The following is a 21,661-nucleotide window of genomic DNA, read 5'->3' as shown; positions in this document are numbered from 1 at the left end:
GCTACCAGGCCTTCCTCCTACTCTTCTCTCCCAACCATTCATCCCCCTCCCTCCTGCAAGGTGGGAAATGCCCCCTGGAGGGTGAAATTTACAAACACGTGACGGGCACCCCTCCCCCACCTCCGCGACCCGCTCCCGGAATGGCCTGGGGGTTGGGGGGCGCTGCCGAGTGTTGTCCTCAGGTCCCCTCGCCGGTAGTGGCTCCCCCACTTCCCCGTCCCGCGGCCCCCCCAACCCGACCCTGCTGGAGCTGCTCCTGAGGAGGAGCTGGGGGCGGGGCGGGGGGCGGAGCCCGCAACAAAGACTCCGAGCGAGCTAGGGGGCGGGGGTGGGGCGGAATCCCGGCCGCCGGCTAGGCGGGGGGAGGCGGCGGCTCAGGGTCGCCCCGGCCGGGCGGGCGGGGTCGCGCCTAGTGGCGGTCCCCGCGCCGAGGCGCCGCTAGGGCGGGCGGGGGTCGGGACGCCGGGCCGGGGGCGCGTCATGTGGCCGCTCACGGTCCCCCCGCCGCTGCTGCTGCTGCTGTGCTCAGGCCTGGCCGGACAGGTAGGGGCCCGGCGGGCAGGTGCGGGCGCGGGCGGCTCCGGGAGGGAGGGGGGCGCGGAGGGTTCCAGGAGAAACGGGGTCGGGAGGCTCCACGAGCCCCCCAGCTGCTGGGCGGCGAGGGTCCGGGGTCGCAGCGGGGGAGGGGCCGCGACGTGCACTCTCTGGCTTGGGAGAGGACAAGGGGGGCTTCAAATCCAGCCTCAAGCTGAGCTGCCTTGAGGGGGTGGCATCTTTGGGGTTCTCAACCCCTCCATGACCTGGAGCCCCCACCCCGCCATCTCACTGGAGCTGAATGGGGTTGGGAGGGAAACTTCGGGGGGCCCTGGAGCGGGGTGGTCGCTTACCCTTGACTTTCTCATCGGGGCCGAGACGCCCAGTTTCCGAAGCCCCCCACTCCTCGCCTGCCCCCCCAGTGTGGGGCTGGGGGCGGGACTCACGTGAGGGTGACTGACGGGGACTAGTGTGAAATGCTGTGGGGGTGCAGGGTAAACGTGTGTGTCTTTGTGTCGTGGTTGGGTGTGACGGCGGGGCGGGGGGAGTTTGTGTGTGTGGCCGTAGCCGGGGGGAGGGGGTTGTCCAACTAGTGCATGAGTTGGGGTGTGATCGGTACGTGAGACAGAGTCTGTGTGTGACCGTGTCCTCATGACTGACTCCAGATGACTGGGTGTTGTACAATACGTGTGTGGCCAGGTGTGTGGCTGTGTGAAATCCTTGGAGTGAGCATGTGCTATTCTGTGCCTTTGGGTAAATCACTCTAAAAGGGTGTGTGTGTGTGTGTGTGTGTGTGTGTGCAAGCGCTGTGTGTGCAAACGTGTTCATCCATGCACGTGTGTGTGTGTCTCTTGGTGCCTCAAACACACCATTCATGCCCTTACAGAAGCAGGTCTCTCTCCACATGGCACCCCTCTCTTGGGCACGTTCAGGGAGCCTTGCAAAATGTGGGGCATCCAGGCTCTCTTTTGCTATTGGAAAGCCCCTCTCCTCCTCCATCTTGGGGTTGAGAGCACCCCCAAGTTCTCAGATCTGTAGGAGTTCACAGGGAAGCTGGGATCAAAAATAATAAAATAGTCATTATAACAGTGATCATTCATGCTTATGTGAGGGGTGCTGTTTCAACCACACAGCACCCCTCACATAGACATTTAACACTAAGGCATTTAACCCCCTCTGCCTCCTCTCTACTAGGATACCCTCGTTTTATAGATGGGGAAACTGAGGCACAGAAAGTTAAATCACTTGCTCAAGCTCTAGAGTGACAGAGGTGGGACTGAACCAAGGCAGTCTGGCTCCTGAGCCCACACGATTACCCTCTTGTTAAACAATCCACTCCATACGTGTGGAGAGCGTCCGTGAAGGCTCTGGTTTTTTAGGTAGATACAAAGAAGAAAGGCAATCTGGGCACCTTCCCTTTCCTCAATCAAGAAAAGAATCAGACCCTTGTACTCATCCGGAGGGGGATGTTAGGAGGAATGGAGGTTAGACTCCAGATAGAAGGATTTCCAGGCCACGAGGAGAGGTTGTGGGGTCGCCTTCCTCGCTCCTCCGTTTCCCCACGAATCTCAGCACCCACGCACTGGGTGGGATAGGGAGTGTACCCAGCGCCAGGCATCAGGCCGCACACAGTAGGTACTCAATGGATGTGTGAGCCCGAGAGAAGCAAAGAGACACAGCTGAGAGAGACAAGAGAGCAAAAGAGGCATACACTCGAGAAACCTCTGGAAAAAAAAATGAACCAGGAATCAGGTTGAATTATCCTTGGAGCCACCTCCCTGGGGTTTCTCTCCTCCACCCCCTGCTAGGGGGACCCTAGATTTTCTGCCTTCTCACCAACATTGGCTAGGGTGCCAGAGTTTGCAGCCAGAGGTGCAATTGGAGAGTGAATCCTACAGCCCCCCAGGGCTGGGCGGAGTTGCTTGGGGGCGGGGCTAGCAAGGTCATTGGAGGCGGGGCTAAAGGATAACGGGGGCGTGGCCAAATGAGGTAATCCATTAGGGCGGGGCTGGTGGAATCCTGCTGCAGGCTGCAGTGTCTCCAGGCGGCTACCGCGGGAACTACATTGTTGTGAAACAGCGCCGGCGCCCCATACACCCCCTTGGTGTTGGCCCACCCAGCCTGGCACCCCAGGGAAAGAAGGGATCTGCAGAAAGAATGCTCTGCCCCCTCTTCGCGACCTCCATCCCTTTCCAAAGACTTCTTCCCTGTCCCTGATGGGCCCGGGGATTCTTCCTAGAAATCACTCACTAATCCATTCAGTGAACAGATATGATTATGCACTGGTCATACAGCCACCGACCGAGTCAAATATCTGCTCTTCCGGAGTTGACCTAGCAGAGGAGACGGAAAATAACAGAATAACTGTGTGATAGTGTCAACGACTAAATACACATATAATACAATGCAGGTGGCATGAAGAATAACAGTTAAGGTATAGAAGATTAGGCCAGGCGTGGTAGCTCACCCCTGTAATCCCAGCACTTTGGGAGGCCGAGGCAGGCGGATCATGAGGTCAGGATTTCCAGACCAGCCTGACCAAAATGGTGAAACCCCATCTCTACTAAAAATACAAAGTTAGCCGGGTGTGGTTGTGTATGCCTGTAATCCCAGCTACTTTGGAGGCTGAGGCAGGAGAATCCCTTGAACTCAGGAGGCAGAGGTTGTGGTGAGCCAAGTTCATGCCACTGCACTCCAGCCTGGGCAACAAGAGCAAAACTCCGTCTCAAAAAAAAAAAAGATTAGAGTGATAGCAGCCAGGCACAGAGGCTCATGCTTATAATCCCAGAACTTTGGGAGACCGAAGTGGGTGGATTGCTTGAGGTCAGGAGTTTGAGACCAGCCTGGCCAATGTGGTGAAACCCCGTCTCTACTAAAAATACAAAAATTAACTGGGCATGGTGCACCCCTGTAGTCCTAGCTACTCGGGAGGCTGAGGCAGGAGAATTGCTTGAACTCAGGAGGTGGAGCTTGCAGCGAGCTGAGGTTATGCCACTGCACTCCAGCCTGGGCAACAGATCAAGACTGTCTCAAACAAACACACAAACAAATAAATAAATAAAATAAGAGCGTGGGGGCTATTTGAGCTGGTGTGGTCAGAGAATGTGTATCTAAGGAGGTGACATCTGAAGGAGGTAAGAGAGAGCCTTGTGAGTGTCCAGGGGAAGAGCATTCAAGGTGGGAGGAACAGAAGTTGCAAAGACCCTGAGGTAAGAATAAGCTTGGTGAGTTTCAGGAGCAGTGTGGATGCTGGTGTGCCTGGAGAGGAGTGAGTAATGAGGAGGTGGGGGGAGATGAGACCGGGGAACCCAGACCACTTAGGAACTTGTAAGCTGTAGGCAGAAGTTTGGATTTGACCCAGAGAGCAGGAAAGCAGGGCCTGTCAGAGGCATTGTCCATCCATCCAGGGTCTATCCAAAATGTTCTCGGTTCTGGCCTGGGAGACACTTGGGGTTACGAGAGAGCTTGATAGTTCTAAGCCCCACTATTTTCCTTACGGAAAAGATGCCTTCCTGATCCCTGGGAAGTCCTCCCTCAGATCTAGCTACATCATTGGCACTATCTGGGTTTGGGGCCAACTCTTTCCTGGGGCCTGCAGAGGATGGGGAGAGGGAATAATTCAGTTCAGATAATGTGCCTCAGGGAGTGTTGCAGGAAGAGGGAACATCAAGTTCGAAGTTCCCTCTTCCTGCAACACTGTTCCCCCCAGTAACTATCTCTGATTTCTGCTTAAATGTCACCTCCAAGAGGCCCATCCTGGACAGCTAGGTAAAATAGTCCCCTTCTGCCCCTCTCTGAGGGCTTACTCCATGTTATTTTTCTTTTCTTTCTTCTTTTTTTTTTTTTTTTTTTGCTTGCATTTTTTGATACTGAGTCTCACTCTGTGCCCAGGCTGGAGTGCAGTGGCATGATCTCGGCTCACTGCAACCTTTGCCTCACGGGTTCAAGCGATTCTCCTGCCTCATCCTCCTGAGTAGCTGAGACTACAGGCACATGCCACCCCATGCCTGGCTAGTTTTTTTGTATTTTTAGTAGATGGGATTTCACCACGTTGGCCAGGCTGGTCTCCTGATCTCAGGTGATCTGCTGCCCAACGTGCTGGGATTACAGGTGTGAGCCACCGTGCCCAGCCATATTTTTCTTTCCACATTTCTATACCCTCGTTTCCACATTTCTATGATTCTTCTATTCAGTCATTGTCTTATTTCCCCACTAGAGCGGCAGTTTATCAGGGTTCAGCCAGCTTTGTTGTTTCTCCAGTGTCTAGAACAGAGGCTGACACATGTAAATGCTCAAGAAATACCTGCTGAATGAATGGATGGACCCCATCACACACACAGAGTGTCTTTCTTTCTCAAACCACATGATTCTTCTATCAAGAGAGTATCAGAGGAACACTTGCTCCTGGATCAAAGGCACCAAGAAAACCTATTCTTCAGGCCAGGTGTGATGGTTGACACCTGTGATCCCAGCATTTTGGGAGACCAAAGCCAGAGGGTCTCTTGAGGCCAGGAGTTTGAGACCAGCCTTAGCAATACAGCAAGATCCCATCTCTACAATAACTTTCTCTTTCTTTTTTTTTTTATTTTTGAGATGGAGTCTTGTTCTGTCACCCATGCGGAGTATAGAGGTGTGATTATTTCAGCTCACTGTAACCTCTGCCTCCCAGGATCACAAGATTCTTGTGCCTCAGCCTCCCCAGTAGCTGGGACTACAGGGGTGAGCCACCACATCCAGCTAATTTTTGTATTTTTAGTAGAGATAGGGTTTCACCATGTTGACCAGACTGGTCTCGAACTCCTGACCTCAAGTGGTCCACTTGCCTCAGCCTCCTAAAGTGCTGGGATTACAGGTGTGAGCCCCCGTGCCCGGTTTTTACAGTAACTTTGTAAAAAGTTGGCCAGGCTGGTAGTTCTACTCAGGAGGATGAGGTATGAGGATCACTTGAGCCTGGGAGTTCAAGGCTGCCGTGAGCTATGATTGCACCACTGCACTCCAGCTTGGGTAACACAGTGAGACCCTGTCTCCATAAAAAAACAAAGAAAGAAAACCCATCTTCTTTACCCGTGCCTGAAATTCCACCCTGATAGGGCACTGCTATTTAGGGGCAAGACGCTGTTCACCTGGGGCTCCTTTAGAGCATGTAAATGTTCCAGGGGAGGGAAGTAAAAGGAGATTTAAAGACTGAGTTAGTGTAACACGTGGGGGCTGTGTTTAATATTGTGGAGCTTGAGCGCCATCTAGTGGTAGAATGAGGTTTGTTCAGGGACGCTGTGCGTCTCTGTGACTAAGGTGGGTGAAGGTATGTGGTTTTGCACCTGTGGGTTTGCATGTGAGTATGTGGGATGGGGGTGCCCAGGTCAGGGTAAAACAGGTGAGATGCTCGCCGTGGGTGCAAACATGCTTAAAATTTGATGATGATGATGATGATGATGATGATGAGTTTTTGGAGATGGAGTGTTGTTGCTGTGCTGCCCAGACTGGAGGTCAGTGGTGCAATCTCAGCTCACTGTAATCTTTGCCTCTTGGATTCAAGTGATTCTCCTGCCTCAGCCTCCCAAGTAGCTGGAATTACAGGCGTGCATCACCACGCCTGGCTAATTTTTATTTATTTATTTGTATTTTTAGTAGAGACAGGGTTTCACCGCGTTGGCCAGGCTGGTCCCGAACTCCTGACCTCAGATGATCCGCCTACCTTGGCCTCCCAAAGTGCTGGGATTACAGGCATGAAGCACTGTGCCCGGCCTATTTCTGTGACGGGGTATGCATGCTGGAGTGCAGTGGTGTAATCAGACCTCACTGGAGCCTCCAACTCCTGGGCTCACGTGATTCTTCTGCCTTAGCCTCCTGAATAGCTAGAATGACAGGTACATGGTACAGTATTCAGCTATCGTGCAAAAAAAAATTTTTTTTTAAATGGGGTTTCACCATGATGGCCAGGCTGGTCTTGAACTCCTGACCTCAGGTGATCCACCCACCTCAGCCTCCCAAAGTGCTAGGATTACAGGCGTGAGCCACCTCGCCCAGCTTTTTTTTAGACGGAGTTTTAGCTCTTGCTACCCAGGCTGGAGTGCAATGGCGCGATCTCGGCTCACTGCAACCTCCACCTCCTGGGTTCAGGCAATTCTCCTGCCTTGGCCTCCTAAGTAACAGGAATTACAGGCACGTGCCACCATGCCCGGCTAATTTTTTGTATTTTTAGTAAAGACGGGGTTTCACCATGTTGACCAGGATGGTCTCGATCTTTTGACCTCGTGATCCACCCGCCTCGGCCTCCCAAAGTGCTGGGATTACAGGCTTGAGCCACCCCGCCCGGCCTATCATGCAAAATTTAAGGGGATGCAAAAAAAAAAAAAAAAAACCCAGTAACTAAAATATTTTAATGGAACATTTTAAGAAAGTCTAAATTAATGCAAAAGAAATCCATGATGAACAAAATCAAAATTTTAAATAAATGTGGCTCCACCTCTGCACTTGCACAATTCTACTCACTCTAATTTTGTCCCCAGGCATGTGTCTGTGGCGTCGTGTGTGTGTGTATGTTTCGTGGCTGTGTGCATGTTCAGGGACCATGAGCAGAGGGACATGCTTGTGTCATCATCACACCAGTGACTGTATCCATGTAGGCCAACCATATGGGTATGTGTGGATTTCTGATGAGCCTAATGGCCGGTGTGAGTAGTGACTTTGTAGCTCCAGGATTCAGTGTCAACGCTTGGGAGGCATTAATGTGCTGTTTTCATGTGTTTATTTTATTTTTTATTATTTTTATATTTATTTTTATTTATTTTATTTATTTTTTTTTTGAGACGGAGTTTCGCACTTGTTACTCAGGCTGGAGTGCAATGGCATGATCTTGGCTCACCGCAACCTCCACCTCCTGGGTTCAGGCAATTCTCCTGCCTCAGCCTCCTGAGTAGCCAGGATTACAGGCACGCGCCACCATGCCCAGCTAATTTTTTGTATTTTTCGTAGAGACGGGGTTTCACCATGTTGGCCAGGCTGGTCTCAAACTCCTGACCTCGTGATCTGCCTGCCTTGGGCTACCATAGTGCTGGGATTACAGGCATCAGCCACCATGCACAGCCCTATCTATTTATTTTTAGAGATTCATTCTTGCCCTGTTGCTCAGGCTGGAGTGCAGTGGTGTGGTCACAACTCACTGCAGCCTCAAACTCCTGTGTTCAGGCAATCCTCCCACCCCAGCCACCTGAGTCACTGGGACCACAGGCATGTGCCACCATGCCCACATAATTTTTAAAAATTTTTTCTAGAGACAGGGTCTCACTGTATTGTCCAGGCTGGTCTTGAACTCCTTGGCTCATAAGGTCTCCCTCCTCAGCCTCCCAAAGTGCTGGGATTAGAGGCAGGAGCCACTGCACTTGGCCTAGAATTTATTGAGCTGGTAATAGTGACTCACAGAAGAGGGTGTGTGTTTAAATGGAAGACTTTAAAAATTTTTAATTGTGGTAAAATATACATAATATAAAATGTATCACCTTAGTCATTTTTTAGGTGTACAGTTCAGTAATGTTAAATACACTAACATCGTTATGCAACTTGCAAAACTGAAACTCCGCCCCCATGAAACACTAACTCCCCACACCCCTCCCTCAGCCCCTGGCACCCACCATTCTACTTTCTGTCTCTATGAACCTGATGGCTCTAGGGACCTCATGAGTGGAACCACACAGTATTTGTCTTTATCGTGTCTGGTATATACCTCTTAGCATAATGTCCTCAAGATTCATCCATGTCGTAGCATGTGTCAGAATTTCCATCCTTTTTTTTTTTTTTTTGAGACAGGCTCGCTCTGTCGCCCAGGCTGGAGTGCAGTGGGATAATCTCGGCTCACTGCAACCTCCGCCTCCTGGGTTCAAGCAATCCTGCCTCGGCCTCCCAAGTAGCTGACAGGCACGTGCCACCATACCTGGCTAATTTTTTTTCGTATTTTTAGTATAGACAGGGTTTCACCATGTTGGCCCGGCTGGTTTTGAACTCCTGACCTCAAGTGATCCTCCTACCTCAACCTTACAAAGTGATAGGATTATAGGTGTGAGCCACCACACCCAGCCTAGAATTTCTGTCCTTTTTTTTTTTTTTGAGATGGAGTTTCGCTGTTGTTACCCAGGCTGGAGAGCAATGGCACGATCTCGGCTCACCACAACCTCCGCCTCCTGGGTTCAAGCAATTCTCCTGCCTCAGCCTCCTGAGTAGCTGGGATTACAGGCACGCGCCACCATGCCCAGCTAATTTTTTGTATTTTTAGTAGAGACGGAGTTTCACCTTGTTGACCAGGATGGTCTGGATCTCTTGACCTCGTGATCCACCTGCCTCGGCCTCCCAAAGTGCTGGGATTATAGGCGTGAGCCACCACGCCCGGCAAATTTCTGTCCTTTTAAAGGCTGAATCATATTCCATTTTATGGATATACTACATTTTATTTATCCTTTATTCATCAATAGATAGACACTGGGTTGTTTTCACCTTTAAAAAAAAAGTTTTGGGCTGGGCACGGTGGCTCATGCCTGTAATCCAAACACTTTGGGAGGCCAAAGCGGGTGGATCACCTAAGGTCAGGAGTTCAAGACCAGCCTGGCCAACATGGTGAAACCCCATTTCTATTTTTTTTTTTTTTTTTTTTTTTTTGAGACAGTTTCGCTGTTGTTACCCAGACTGGAGTGCAATGGCACAATCTCGGCTCACTGCACCTTCCGCCTTCTGGGTTCAAGCAATTCTCCTGCCTCAGCCTCCCGAGTAGCTGGGACTACAGGCGCACACCACCATGCCCAGCTAATTTTTGTATTTTTAGTAGAGACGGGGTTTCACCTTGTTGACCAAGATGGTCTCGATCTCTTGACCTTGTGATCCACCCGCCTCGGCCTCCCAAAGTGCTGGGATTATAGGCATGAGCCACCACGCCAGCCTCTATTTTATATATATTAAAAATTTTAATTTTAGAGATGAGGTATCTTTCTGTCACTCAGGCTGGAGTGCGATGGCACCATCATAGCTCACTGTGGCCTTGATCTGCTGAGCTCAAGGAATCGTGTCACCTCAGCCTCCCGAGTAGCTGGGACTACAGGTGCATGCCATCACACCTGGCTAATTCTTACATTTTTTTTTAAATTTTCTTTTTTTCAATTTTTTTAACTTTTTATTTATTTATTTTTTTAAGATGGGGTATGTTGGTCAGGCTGGTCTTGAACTCCTGACCTCAGGTGATCTGCCCACCTTGGCCTCCAAAGTACTTGGATTATAGGCGTGAGCCACCACGCCTGGCCACAAATTTTTTTTTTTTTTTTCTTTTGAGACAGGGTCTCCCTCTGTTGCCCAGGTTGGAGTGCAGTGGCACAATCTCTGCTCACTGCAACCTCTGCTTCCTGAGTTCAAGCAGTTCTCTGCCCCAGCCTCCTAAGTAGCTTGGATTACAGGTGGCCACCACTATGCCTGGCTATTTTTTTGTATTTTTAGTCAAAATAGGGATTCACCATCTTGGCCAGGCTGGTCTTGAACTCCTGATGTCGTGATCCATCCACCTGGGCCTCCCAAAGTGCTAGGATTTCAGGTGTGAGCCACTGTGCCCAGTCGCTCATTTGTTTTGTAGAGATGGGGTCTTGTCATCTTGCTCAAGCAGGTCTTGAATTCATGGCCTGAAGCAATCCCCCTCACGTCAGCCTCTCAAAGTGCTGGGATTACAGGTGTGAGCCCCCACACATGGCCTGTTTGTTTTCACCTTTAGGCTTTTTTGAATGATACTGCTATGATCATGGCTGTACAAATATCTCTTTGAGACACTGGATTCAATTCTTTTGTGTACATATTCAGAAGTGGTGTTGCTGGGCCAGGCATGGCGGCTCACACCTGTAATCCCAGCAATTAGGAGGCTGAGGTGGGCGGATTGCTCGAGCCCAGGAGTTTGAGACCAGCTTTAGCAACATGGCGAACCCTGTCTCCACAACAAATACAAGAATTAGCTGTGCTTGTGGTCCCAGGTACTTGGGAGGCTGAGGTGGGAGGATCACTTGAGCCCGGGAGGTCAGGGCTACAGTGAGCCATGATTATACCACTGCCTGAGTGACAGGGTAAGATCCTGTCTCAAAAACAAAAGTAACTCTGCTTTAAGTTTTTGAGGAAGTACAATAATATTTTCCACAGCAGGTGCACTATTTTACAAAGGGTTCCTATTTTTCCATTTCCTCACCAACACCTGTTATTTCTGTCTGAAAGCTTCTGACCACAACGTTTTTGGCAACTGAATAATATATAACTTGTTTTGTTTTGTTTTGTTTTGTTCAAACAGGGTCTCACCCTGTCAGCCAGGCTAGAGTGCAGTGGTGTGATCTCGGCTCACTGCAGCCTCCGCCTTCTGGACCCAAGCCATTCTCCCACCTCAGCCTCCCAAAACCCCTAGTAGCTGGGAATACACATGGCCACGCCTGGTGAATTTTTTGTAGAGATGGGGATTTCACTGTGTTGCCCAGGCTGGTCTCGAATTCCTGGGCTCAAACCACCCGCCTGCCTCAGCCTCGCAAAGTGCTGGGATTACAGGCATAAGCCATGGCGCCCAGCCATAACTTTGTGTTATGTGTGTTTCTGGAGTATCATATGTATATATATAAATCAGATATATATATACCATATATATTTTTTTTGATTCATTAACATTGAACTCCCGGCCAATAGCACTAGATCTGATGCCTGAACGAAGCTTCTCTAACACGTTTTTTTCTCCATGAGACACATCACAGCCTTCTTGCACTTTGAAACACTAGACTACACTTTGGCACCATGCGTGGGGGCCACTGAAGATAGCAAAGTCATCAACAAACAGCACAAAAATATGAAAAGCTTGGCACTAAATGGAGCGTAAAAAAGACGCTTGCGTGTAGTTTCAGAGCTGAAGCAAGAACAGCGCATCTCATTGGACCTCAGCGGGGAAGGTGCGTGTCCGGTAACTAAAGTATGTTGTCAGGCTGGGTGCAGTGGCTCACGCCTGTAATCCTGGTACATTGGGTGGCCAGGGTGGAAGGATGGCTTCAGCCCAGGCCCATCTCTACAAAAAAGAAAAAAGACAGAGATGGTGTCTCACTCTGTCTCCTAGGCTGGAATTGAGTGGTGTGATCTTGGTTCACTGCAACCTCCGCCTCCCGGGTTCAAGCGATTCTTGTGCGTCAGCCTCCTGAGAAGCTGGGACTGTAGGCACATGCCACCACGCCCAGCTAATTTTTATATTTTTAGTAGAGATGGGGTTTCGGCATATTGGCCAGACTGGTCTTGAACTCCTGACCTCAGGTGATCCTCCCGCCTCAGCCTCCCAAAGTGCTGGGATTACAGGTGTGAGCCACTGCACTCAGCCAGGATTTCTTAATTTTAATGTGGTTCAAATCATTTTTTCTTTTATGGCTAGTGCTTGTTCGTGTCCTGTTTTAAAAATCTTTGCCTAGCTGGGCGCAGTGGCCCACGCGCCTATCTTCCCAGCATTGTAGAAAGCTGAGACAAGGGGATGGCTTGAGCCCAGAAGTTCGAGACCAACCTGGGCAATGTGGCAACAATGTGTCTACCAAAAATAAATATAAAAAAAAAATTAGCCAAGTATGGTGGCATGTGCTGTAGTTCCCAGCTACTTGGGAGTTTGAGGCAGGACGATCTCAAGCCGGGGAGGTTGAGGCTGCAGTCTAGCCTGGGTGACAGGGTAGGCAAAACCCTGTTTCAAAACAACAACAAAGAAAACCCCAAAACAAACAAGAGGGAATTATAGTTCTGTCTGTTGCATAGGGGTATTCTGAGGGTTAAATGAGTTATGACACGTACTTTGCTGCCAATGGTGTCTGGCACAGGATAGTGCTAAATCTCAGCAATTATTGATATTTTTCCTACAGTTATGAAATTTTTACCTCCTGGGAATTTCAAGGGAAATTTTTTTTTTTGTGGGTATGGAGTCTCACTGTGTCATCCAGGCTGGAATGCAGTGGTGTGACCTCTGCAACCTCCATCTCCCAGGTGCAAATGATTCTCCTGCCTCAGCCTTCCAAGTAGCTGAGATTGCAGGCATGCACCACGCCCAGCTAAATTTCTTTTTTTTTTTTTAGACTGAGTTTCTCTCTTGTTGCCCGGGCTAGAATGCAATGGCATGATCTTGGCTCACTGCAACATCTGCCTCCCGGGTTCAAGTGATTCTCCTGCTTCAGCCTCCTGAGTAGCTGGGACTACAGGCACTTGCCACCACGCCCAGCTAAGTTTTTTGTATTTTTAGTAGAGATGCGGTTTCACCGTGTTGGCCAGGATGGTCTGGATCTCTTGACCTTGTGATCCACCCACCTCAGCCTCCCAAAGTGCTGGGATTACAGGCATGAGCCACCGCACCTGGTCCCAGAAGAAACTTTTTTCAGTGGCTTATTAGTGTGATGCCTACAGTGAAGATGATGGGGAAGAGGGTCACTTTCTTGAGATATTTCTGCATCAGGATTAGCTGGCTGTGGTGCTGGTTTGGATAGGGAAGGGGGGGGTGAAAAGTAAATAATCTCTCATTTCTGACCATGGGTACATCATTGATAGGACCAGGGTGATGTAAGGAAGGAATCTTGGGCTCAAAATTTAAGGAGACACTTACTCTCGTGTTAGTACAGTGCAGGGCACCTCAAAAAGGGAGCTTGCAAGGAAAGTTTAAAAATGCCTCCCCCAGCTGTGCACCATGGCTCACGCCTGTAATCCCAGCACTTTGAGAGGCCGAGGTGGGCGGATCATCTGATGTTGGGAGTTTAATACCAGCCTGACCAACATGGAGAAACCCCATCTCTACTAAAAATACAAAATTAGGGCTGGGCATGGTGGCTCACGGCTGTAATCCCAGCACTTTGGGAGGCCGAGGCCGGTGGATTACGAGGTCAAGAGATCCAGACCATCTTGGTCAACATGGTGAAATCCCGTCTCTACTAAAATACAAAAAATTAGCTGGGCACGGTGGCACGTGCCTGTAATCCCAGCTACTCAGGAGGCTGAGGCAGGAGAATTGCCTGAACCCAGGAGGCGGAGGTTGCGGTGAGCCGAGATCGCGCCATTGCACTCCAGCCTGGGTAACAAGAGCGAAACTCTGTCTCAAAAAAAAAAAAAAAATTAGCCAGGTGTGGTGGTGCATGCCTGTAATCCCAGCTACTCAAGAGACTGACTTCTTGAAGTAATGGGGCGGGGGGCGGGAAAGGAGGCTGAGGCAGGAGAATTGCTTTTTTTTGGTGAGCCAAGAGCACGCCATTGCACTCCAGCCTAGGCAACAAGAGTGAAACTCCGTCTCAAAAACAAAAAATGCCTCCCCCTTTGGTAGAGACAGGGTCTTGGTCTGTTGCCCAGGCTGGAGCGCAGTGGTGCCATCATTGCTCATCGCAACCTCCAACTCTTGGGCTTAAGCAATCCTCCCTCCTTAGCCTTTCAAGTAGCTGGGACTACAAAGACATGCCACCATGCCCAGCTACTTAAAAAAAATTGGGAGGTAGGGCCAGGTGCGGTGGCTCATACTTGTAATCAAAATCCCAGCACTTTGGGAAGCGGAAGCAGAGGTGGGCAGATCACCTGAGGTCAGGAGTTTGAGACCAGCCTGGCCAATAAGGCAAAACCCTGTCTCTACTAAAAAAGATAATACAAAAATTAGCCTGGCATGGTGGCACAAATATCTGTAATCTCAGCTACTCAGGAGGCTGAGGCACCAGAATCACTTAAACCCTGGAGGCAGAGGTTGCAGTGAGCCAAGATCTTGCCATTGCACTCCAACCTACACGACAGAGCAAGACTCTGTCTCAGAAAAAAGATTTTTTTTTTTTTTTTTTTTTTTTGGGCAGGGGCCAGGTGTGGTGGTTCATGCCTGTAATTCCAGCACTTTGGGAGGCTGAGGCAGGTGGATCACCTGAGGTCAGGAGTTCGAGACCAGCCTGGCCAACATAGCAAAACCCTGTCTCTACTAAAAATACAAAAATTAGCCAGGCGAGGTGGTGCGTGCCTGTAATCCCAGCTACTAGGGAGGCTGAGGCAAGGGAATCACTTGAACTGGGAGGGGAAGGTTGCAATGAGCCGAGATGGGGCCACTGAACTCCAGCCTGAGTGACAGAGCAAGACTCTGTCTCAAAAACAAACAAACAAAAAAATTGGAAGAGAAGAGGTCTCACTGTGTTGCCCAGGTTGGTCTCGAACTCTTGGCTTCAAGCAATTCTCCCACTTCAGCAGCCCAAAGTGCTGGGATGACAGGCATGAGCTACCACACCTGGTGGATCTCCTCTTTTTAGCAGTTTTATGGCGGTATAATTTACAGGCCATGAAATTCACCTGTGTAAGCGTGCAATTCAGTGACTTTTCGTAAGTTTACAGAGTTGTGCAGCCATCACCCTGATCCAATATCAGAACATTTTCATCACCCCCAGAACGTCCCCATGCCCATTTGCATTCCATCTTCACTGCCACCCCCAGTTCCAGGCAATCTCTCGTCTACTTTCTGTCTGTATTGATTTCCTCTCCCTGGACATTTTGTATAAATAGAATTATAAGCTAGGTGGCCTTTTGTGTCTGGCTCCTTTTACTTAGCAAAACGTTTCTGGGGATTGTCCACATTGTGGCATATATCAGGAGCATGTTCTTTTTTATGGCTGAAGGGCATTCCGTTGTATGGATGTACCGCATTTGTATTTATTCATTCACCAGTTGATGGGTATTGGGATTGTTCATTATGACAAATGCTGCTATGAATATTCATGTGTAGGTCTTTTCCCGGACATATGCTTTGGTTTCTCTTGGGTAGATGGAATTGTTGGGTCTTTACAAAAAGCTTTTAGGCTCTGGTGTGGTGGCTCATGTGTACAATCCCAGCGTTTTGAGCGGTTGAGGCAGGTGGATTGCCTGAGCCCAAGAGTTTGAGACCAGCCTGGGCAACATAGTGAGACTCCGTCTTTACAGAAAACTTAAAAAATTAGCTGGGCAAGGTGGTGTGCCTCTGTAATCTCAGCTATTCTGGAGGCTGAAGTGGGAGGATCACTTGAGCCCAGGAGTTTGAAGTTACAGTGACCTATGATTGCACCACTGTACTCCAGCCTGGGCAACAGAGTGAGACACTCTCTAGCCCCCCAGCCTTAAAAAATAAAAAATGATGAAAGAACTAAAGTGGCCAGGCAAGGTGGCTCACACCTGTAATCCCAGCACTTTGGGAAGCCGAGGTGGGCGGATCTCTAGAGGTCAGGAGTTCGAGACCAGCCTGACCAATATGGTGAAATCTCATCTCTGCTAAAAATACAAAAATTAGCCAGGCATGGTGGCATGTGCCTGTAAACCCAGCTACTCAGGAGGCTGAGGGGTGAGAATCACTGGAACCCAGGAGATGGAGGTAGCAGTGAGCAGAGATTGTGCCACTGCACTCCAACATGGGCAACAGAGCAAGACCCTATCTCAAAACAAAACCAGTAAAAAAAGAACTAAAGTAGGGTAAGTGACCGAGTGGTGGGGGGCTCCAATTGTAGATGAGGTGACCAGGGACGGTCTTTTAGATAAGATCGCCATATCACTGAGGGTCTTGTTAGGGAAACAAACCACTCTACATGTTTCAGAGAAGGGGGATTTATTTTTATGTATGTATGTATGTATGTATTTTTATTTATTTATTTTTTGAGACGGAGTCTCACTCTGTCGCTCAGGCTGGAGTGCAATGGCATGCTTTCGGTTCACTGCAAACTCTGCCTCCTGGGTTCAAGCAATTCTCCTGCCTCAGCCTCCCAAGTAGCTGGGATTACAGGTGTGCACCACCACATCCTGCTAATTTTTATATTTTTAAGTAGAGACGAGGTTTTACATGTTTACAGGGTTCTAGTTTAGAACCCCTGACCTTGTGATCTGCCCGCTTCAGCCTCCCAAAGTGCTGGGGTTACAGGAATGAGCCACTGCACTCGGCTGTATTTATTTATATTTTGAGACAAATTTTTGCTCTTGTTGCCCAGACTAGAGTGCAGTGGCGCAATCTCGCCTTACTGCAACCTCTGCTTCCTGAATTCAAGCCATTCTCCTGCCTCAGCCTCCCAAGTAGCTGGGATTATAGGCATGTGCCACCACTCCTGGCTAATTTGTGTATTTTTTTTTTTTTTTGAGACGGAGTTTTGCTCTTGTTACCCAGGGTGGAGTACAATGGCGAGATCTTGGCTCACCGCAACCTCCGCCTCCTGGGTTCAGGCAATTCTCCTGCCTCAGCCTCCTGAGTAGCTGGGATTACAGGCACGCGCCACCATGCCCAGCTAATTTTTTTTTTTTTTTGTATTTTTAGTAGAGACGGGGTTTCACCATGTTGACCAGGATGGTCTGGATCTCTTGACCTCGTGATCCACCTGCCTCGGCCTCCCAAATTGCTGGGATTACAGGCTTGAGCCACCGCGCCCGGCCCAATTTGTGTATTTTTAGTGGAGATGGAGTTTCATCATGTTGGCCAGGCTGGTCTCAAACTCCTGACCCTCAAGTGATCCACCCGCCTCAGCCTCCCAAAGTGCTACAATTACAGGCATGAGCCACCACACCCGGCTGAGGGGGAATTGAACACAGAGAATTGGTTAAGTGGGAGAACAAAGAGTTGAGAAGCCACGTGGGATGATGATGAAATCCAGAATAAGCTACAGCAGAAAGCTATAGGAGGGACATGGCAAAGAGGGCATGTGATGAGGAAGGGACCCTTGGGTGGGAACTGGGATGATGGAGGAGGCGTAGCCACTGTCGGGAAACACCCTCCACCCCAAGCAGTAACAGAGGGGAGAAACATCCTGGCTTCTCCCTTCCTCTCCAACCTCCGATCTCCCTCCGTTGTCTCCCATTGGATAAACTGAATAGGCAGCCAGTATGCAGTGAAATCTGGGAAATGTAGTTTTCTGGGGGAAGGACAGGGCATGGCTCTGACCCACACCGTGACAGAGCAGAGATATAAATTAAATAAAGGGCTGGGAGTGGTGGTTTGCAACTGTAATCCCAGCTACTAGGGAGGCTGAGGTGGGAGGATGACTTCAGCCTAGGAGTTAAAGGCTGCATTGAGCTATGATTGAAACACTGCACTCCAGCCTGGGTGACAGAGCAAGACCCTACCCCTTAAAAATACATTCATTAGGCAGGGCACGGTGGCTCATGCCTATAATCTCAGCACTTTGGGAGGCTGAGGTGGGTGGATCACCTGAGGGTCAGGAATTCAAGACCAGCCTGACCAACAAGGTGAAACCCCATCTCTATTAAAAATACAAAAATTAGCTGGGCGTGGTTGTGTGCACCTGTAGTCCCAGCTACTCAGGAAGGTGAAGTAGGAGGATTGCTTGAACCCAGGAGGCGGAGGTTGTAGTGAGCCGAGATCGTGGCACTGCACTCCAGCCTGGCGACAGATCAAGACTCAGTCTCAAAAAAGAAAAAAAAAAAAAAAAAAGTAGAGGAACAAGCTGTGTGGGCATCCTTGGTAATAGTGTTTTGGGCAGAGGGAACAGGAAGTTCAAAGGTCCTGAGGTAGGAGTGTCCCAGGTGGAGCCAAAACATTGAGAGTGGGTATGGTGGTCCAGGCAAATGAAAGGGGCAGGGAACCTAGGACAAAGCCCTGAGAGTTACAGACTTTTAGGGAGCAGTAGCAGACAGAGTAGCAGACAGCCACGGCACGGCCAGAGAGGTGGATGCAGAACTGGGAAGTGATACGTTGTCTCTGAAAGTCAAGGGAAAAAGGAATTTCAAGAAGGTGATGGTGTGCTGAGACCGCCTTACTATAAGAATGACCTAATGAGGACTGGCATGAGGGTGGGCACCTGGCAAATTGGCACCTTTGGTGAGAGGAGTTTTGGAAACATGGGGGAGGTGGCAGGCGAGGAATTAAATGCAAGCAAGTGCAAACTCACACTCCTTGGATAAGCTTGGGTGCACTGAACTAAGGCAGTTTCCCACAGCACCCGTGGCCAGAGGGTGAGAAAGTATCTCTGGGGTCCAAATTGTCTAAGCCAGGAGGCCGGGAGCTTAGTTGGTCTTGGGGTCTGAAATCAGACAGACCTGGGTTCAAAACCTGGGTCCCCACTTCCCTGCTAGGTTCCCTTGAACTGGGCACCTCTCCTCTCTGAGCTGTTTCCTCACCTGGAAATAGGGGTGTCTCTGTACTGTTCATGGATGTTGCAGCAGCAGTTAACCATGCATCTGCAAAGTGTTCAGCACTCATCAATGAAAGCTTTGGAACGAGCTGGCAAAAGCTCATCTTTTTCTTTTTTTTTTTTTTGGAGTCAGGGTCTCACTCTGTCTGTTGCCCAGGTTGGAATGCAGTGGCTTGATCTTGGCTCACTGCAACCTCCACCACCCGGGTTCAAGTGATTCTCCCGCCTCAACCTCCCGAGTATCTGGGACTACAGGCATGTGCCGTCATACCTGACTAATTATTGTATTTTTAGTAGAGATGGGGGTTTCATCATGTTGGCCAGGCTGGTCTCAAACTCCTGGCCTCAAGTGATCCACCTGCCTCAGCCTCCCAAAGTGCTGGGATTATAGGTGTGAGCTACTCTGCCCGGCTTCAAATAACAACAATGGCAGCTACTATTTGAAAAACCCACCACGTCCCAGACACTCCTCAAGTATTTTACAAACATCATCATCCTTTATCCTCCCCTGGCTCACTCCAGCCTCCTCGGCCTCCTCCTGGTCCTCGAGCACTCCTGCTTCAGGGCCTTTGCACTTGCTGTTCCTGTTGCCTGGAACTCTCTTTCCCCAGAATCCGGATGGTTCCCGTCCTCAGTTTCTTCAGGTCTCTGCTTAAACGCACCTTTCTCCAATCACCCTGTTTAAAGTTTACTTCCCCCTCCTCCTAATATCCTAAGTACTTAACCCTTTCCCTCTATTTCTTGACTGTCTCACCCCCTAGAATATTCATCTTTACATCTGGCCTGAAGGCTCACTCCTGGAATCCCAACATTTTGGGAGGACAAGGTGGGAGGATCGATTGAGGCCGGGAGTCCAAGACCAGCCTGGGCAACATAGCGAGATGCCCATCTCTACCTTAAAAAAAAAAAAAAGAAAAAGCGCTAACGCCCTTTTCTGCCTTAGCCCACCTGCACCCAGGTGAATAAAAAGAAAAAGAATATTCAATTTCACACAGATGGGCATTTTCGTCTGTTGTTCACAGTGCCTGGGACGTAGTAGATGCTCAGTAAATTACCTGATTGTCAGGATAACCAAATCCTTTACAGGTGTTAGGTTTCCATTACCCACTTGGCAGATGGGGAAACTGAGGCAGAGGCGAACCGGCATCACTGTAGGTTACACCTGCATCTTCGTGTTGTCCAGCTCAGAAAAAAAGACGGTTCCGGATCCCCTGCCCCACACCCCACTCGTGTTTGGCGCTTCTCCCGAGCCCTAGCCCTCAGCCCGGGGCCACCGCCTGGAAAGGCCTGAGTCATCGCCGCCTCCAGACGGCGGCGGCCGGGGGCTGAGGGCGACGGCGGCGGCGGCGCGAGGTGATGCGGGGACGCCAGGAGGGGGCGTGAGTGCAGGCAAAACAGAGGAAATTAAAACCCGCCAGGCGCTCCTCTCCGCTGCCCCACAGCCGCCGCCGCCGGCTGGTGCGTGGGCGGACGGGTGGGCGGCGAGGGCACTGCGCTTCCCGCTCCCCCGAGCGGGCGGGCCCGGAGCGGGTCCCCGGGGTCGCGAGGAAGGTCCGAAGTGTGAGTGCCCCGCCCCTACCCCAAGTTCAAGTTGCGACTCTACACCCGCCCGGGACTCGCCTCCTTAAAGCTGCGTGCTGGGTCTCCGCGGTCCCTGGGTAGGAAGCTGCCCTTGGTAGTCGTGGGAACTCCTCCCCCGGCTGAAATGACCCCACGACCGCACCTGCACCCAAGCAATTGCGTCTGCTGGCCCTGGATCACGCCACCCTGGGGGCCCGAAATGACCGAGGGATCCCTAGAGTGATAGCGGTGCCGGGAAGGAAGCCCCTTCCCCCAGCTAAAGGAGACCCTTGGAGACCCGATTCATGGGAGCGCACGAGCGTGTCGCTCCCCACGCCCCCCAGTGCCGGCTCTCCGAGGTTTCAGGGAGTCAGGGTGGGTGTCCCAACAGTAGGTGGGTGGGGACTTGCGACTCCGGCCCCCTGACAGCGTTGGGTGGGCCAAGTGCGTCTTTATTCTTGGGGTCCGCGGCTGGGGCTCGGAGAGGGGCTGCGCGCGGGAGGGGCCCGGGAACACCGCCTAGAGGGAGGGGGGCGGGAATACCGCTGGGGGGCGGGACTGGGGATGCCACCGCGGTGGGTGTGGGGCGCTTGGGAAATGCCACCGGGGGATGTCCCCCACCCCTTGAGCGGTCCCCGGCGAGGGGCGGGCGAGGCCGCCGGGTTGGGGGTGAGGGCACTCTGGGCGCCCCCCACCCCCCGCCGGGCTCCAGGCCGGAGCCGTGACGTCACGGCGGCTGGAAGTGCCCGGCACGGAGGCGCGGGAGGGGGCGGGGGGCCGAGCCGGCGCTTTATAAGAGGAGCCCGCCAGGCGCGCGGAGCCGCAGCCCGCGTCCCCTAGCCCCCCCCGGTCCCGGCCCGGACCCGCCCCCCGCCCCGCAGCTCGCGCTCGGGCCCCCTCTCCCAAGTCCCCCGGGGCGTCTGGGTGGCTAGGGCCGGAGCGCCCCGCGGCGGGCCGGAGCAGGGACGAGCGGCGGGCGGCCGCGGGGCATGAGGCGGGGGCGCGATGTCGGTGCCGCTGCTCAAGATCGGGGCCGTGCTGAGCACCATGGCCATGGTCACCAACTGGATGTCGCAGACGCTGCCCTCGCTCGTGGGGCTCAACGGCACCGTGTCCCGTGCGGGTGCCTCCGAGAAAATCGTGAGTAGCCGCCGCGAGAGGGGCGCTCCCGGGGGGCGTGGTGCCGGCGCCAAAACGCTGCCGCCGCCGCAGCCCCCTGGGGCCCCCACCTGTTCCCCCCCAACCTCCGTGCTCCCCACGACCCTGCCCTGCGCGCCTGGGTAGGGGACGCCCTCTCGGGGCTCCATGGTCTGACGTGGAGGCAGAAGGAGCCCCGGGACCCCCGGCCACCTCCGCGCCATTTAGCATGGTTCTTGCTGTTATTATTGATTATTATTATTAGTGAGCAATGTCTGAGCGCCAACGTCGTACCAGGCTCGCTCCGGCCC

The 21,661-nt window shown here is 51.5% G+C and overlaps 1 protein-coding gene across 6 annotated transcripts in view; it reads left to right on the top strand.

Moving 5' to 3' along the window:
* Nucleotides 1-330: 330 nt before the first annotated feature.
* Nucleotides 331-21,661, top strand: part of OLFM2 (olfactomedin 2) — a 78,838-nt gene continuing 57,507 nt past the window's right edge. For 2 of the 6 annotated variants that reach the window (XM_078360511.1, XM_002761717.7), the window contains exon 1: nt 331-543. In XM_078360511.1, the coding sequence (XP_078216637.1) occupies nt 481-543 (63 nt within the window). In that variant the 5' untranslated portion in view covers nt 331-480. Of the gene's footprint in view, nt 544-20,086; nt 20,214-21,032; nt 21,354-21,661 lie in introns of those variants that run through there. The other 4 variants (XM_078360513.1, XM_078360512.1, XM_035283966.3 and 1 more) reach the window with 2 other exon arrangements.

This window comes from Callithrix jacchus, chromosome 22 (assembly GCF_049354715.1).
Source record: "Callithrix jacchus isolate 240 chromosome 22, calJac240_pri, whole genome shotgun sequence".
Lineage (NCBI taxonomy): Eukaryota > Metazoa > Chordata > Mammalia > Primates > Cebidae > Callithrix > Callithrix jacchus.
This window is presented reverse-complemented; position numbering and strand designations above follow the sequence as displayed.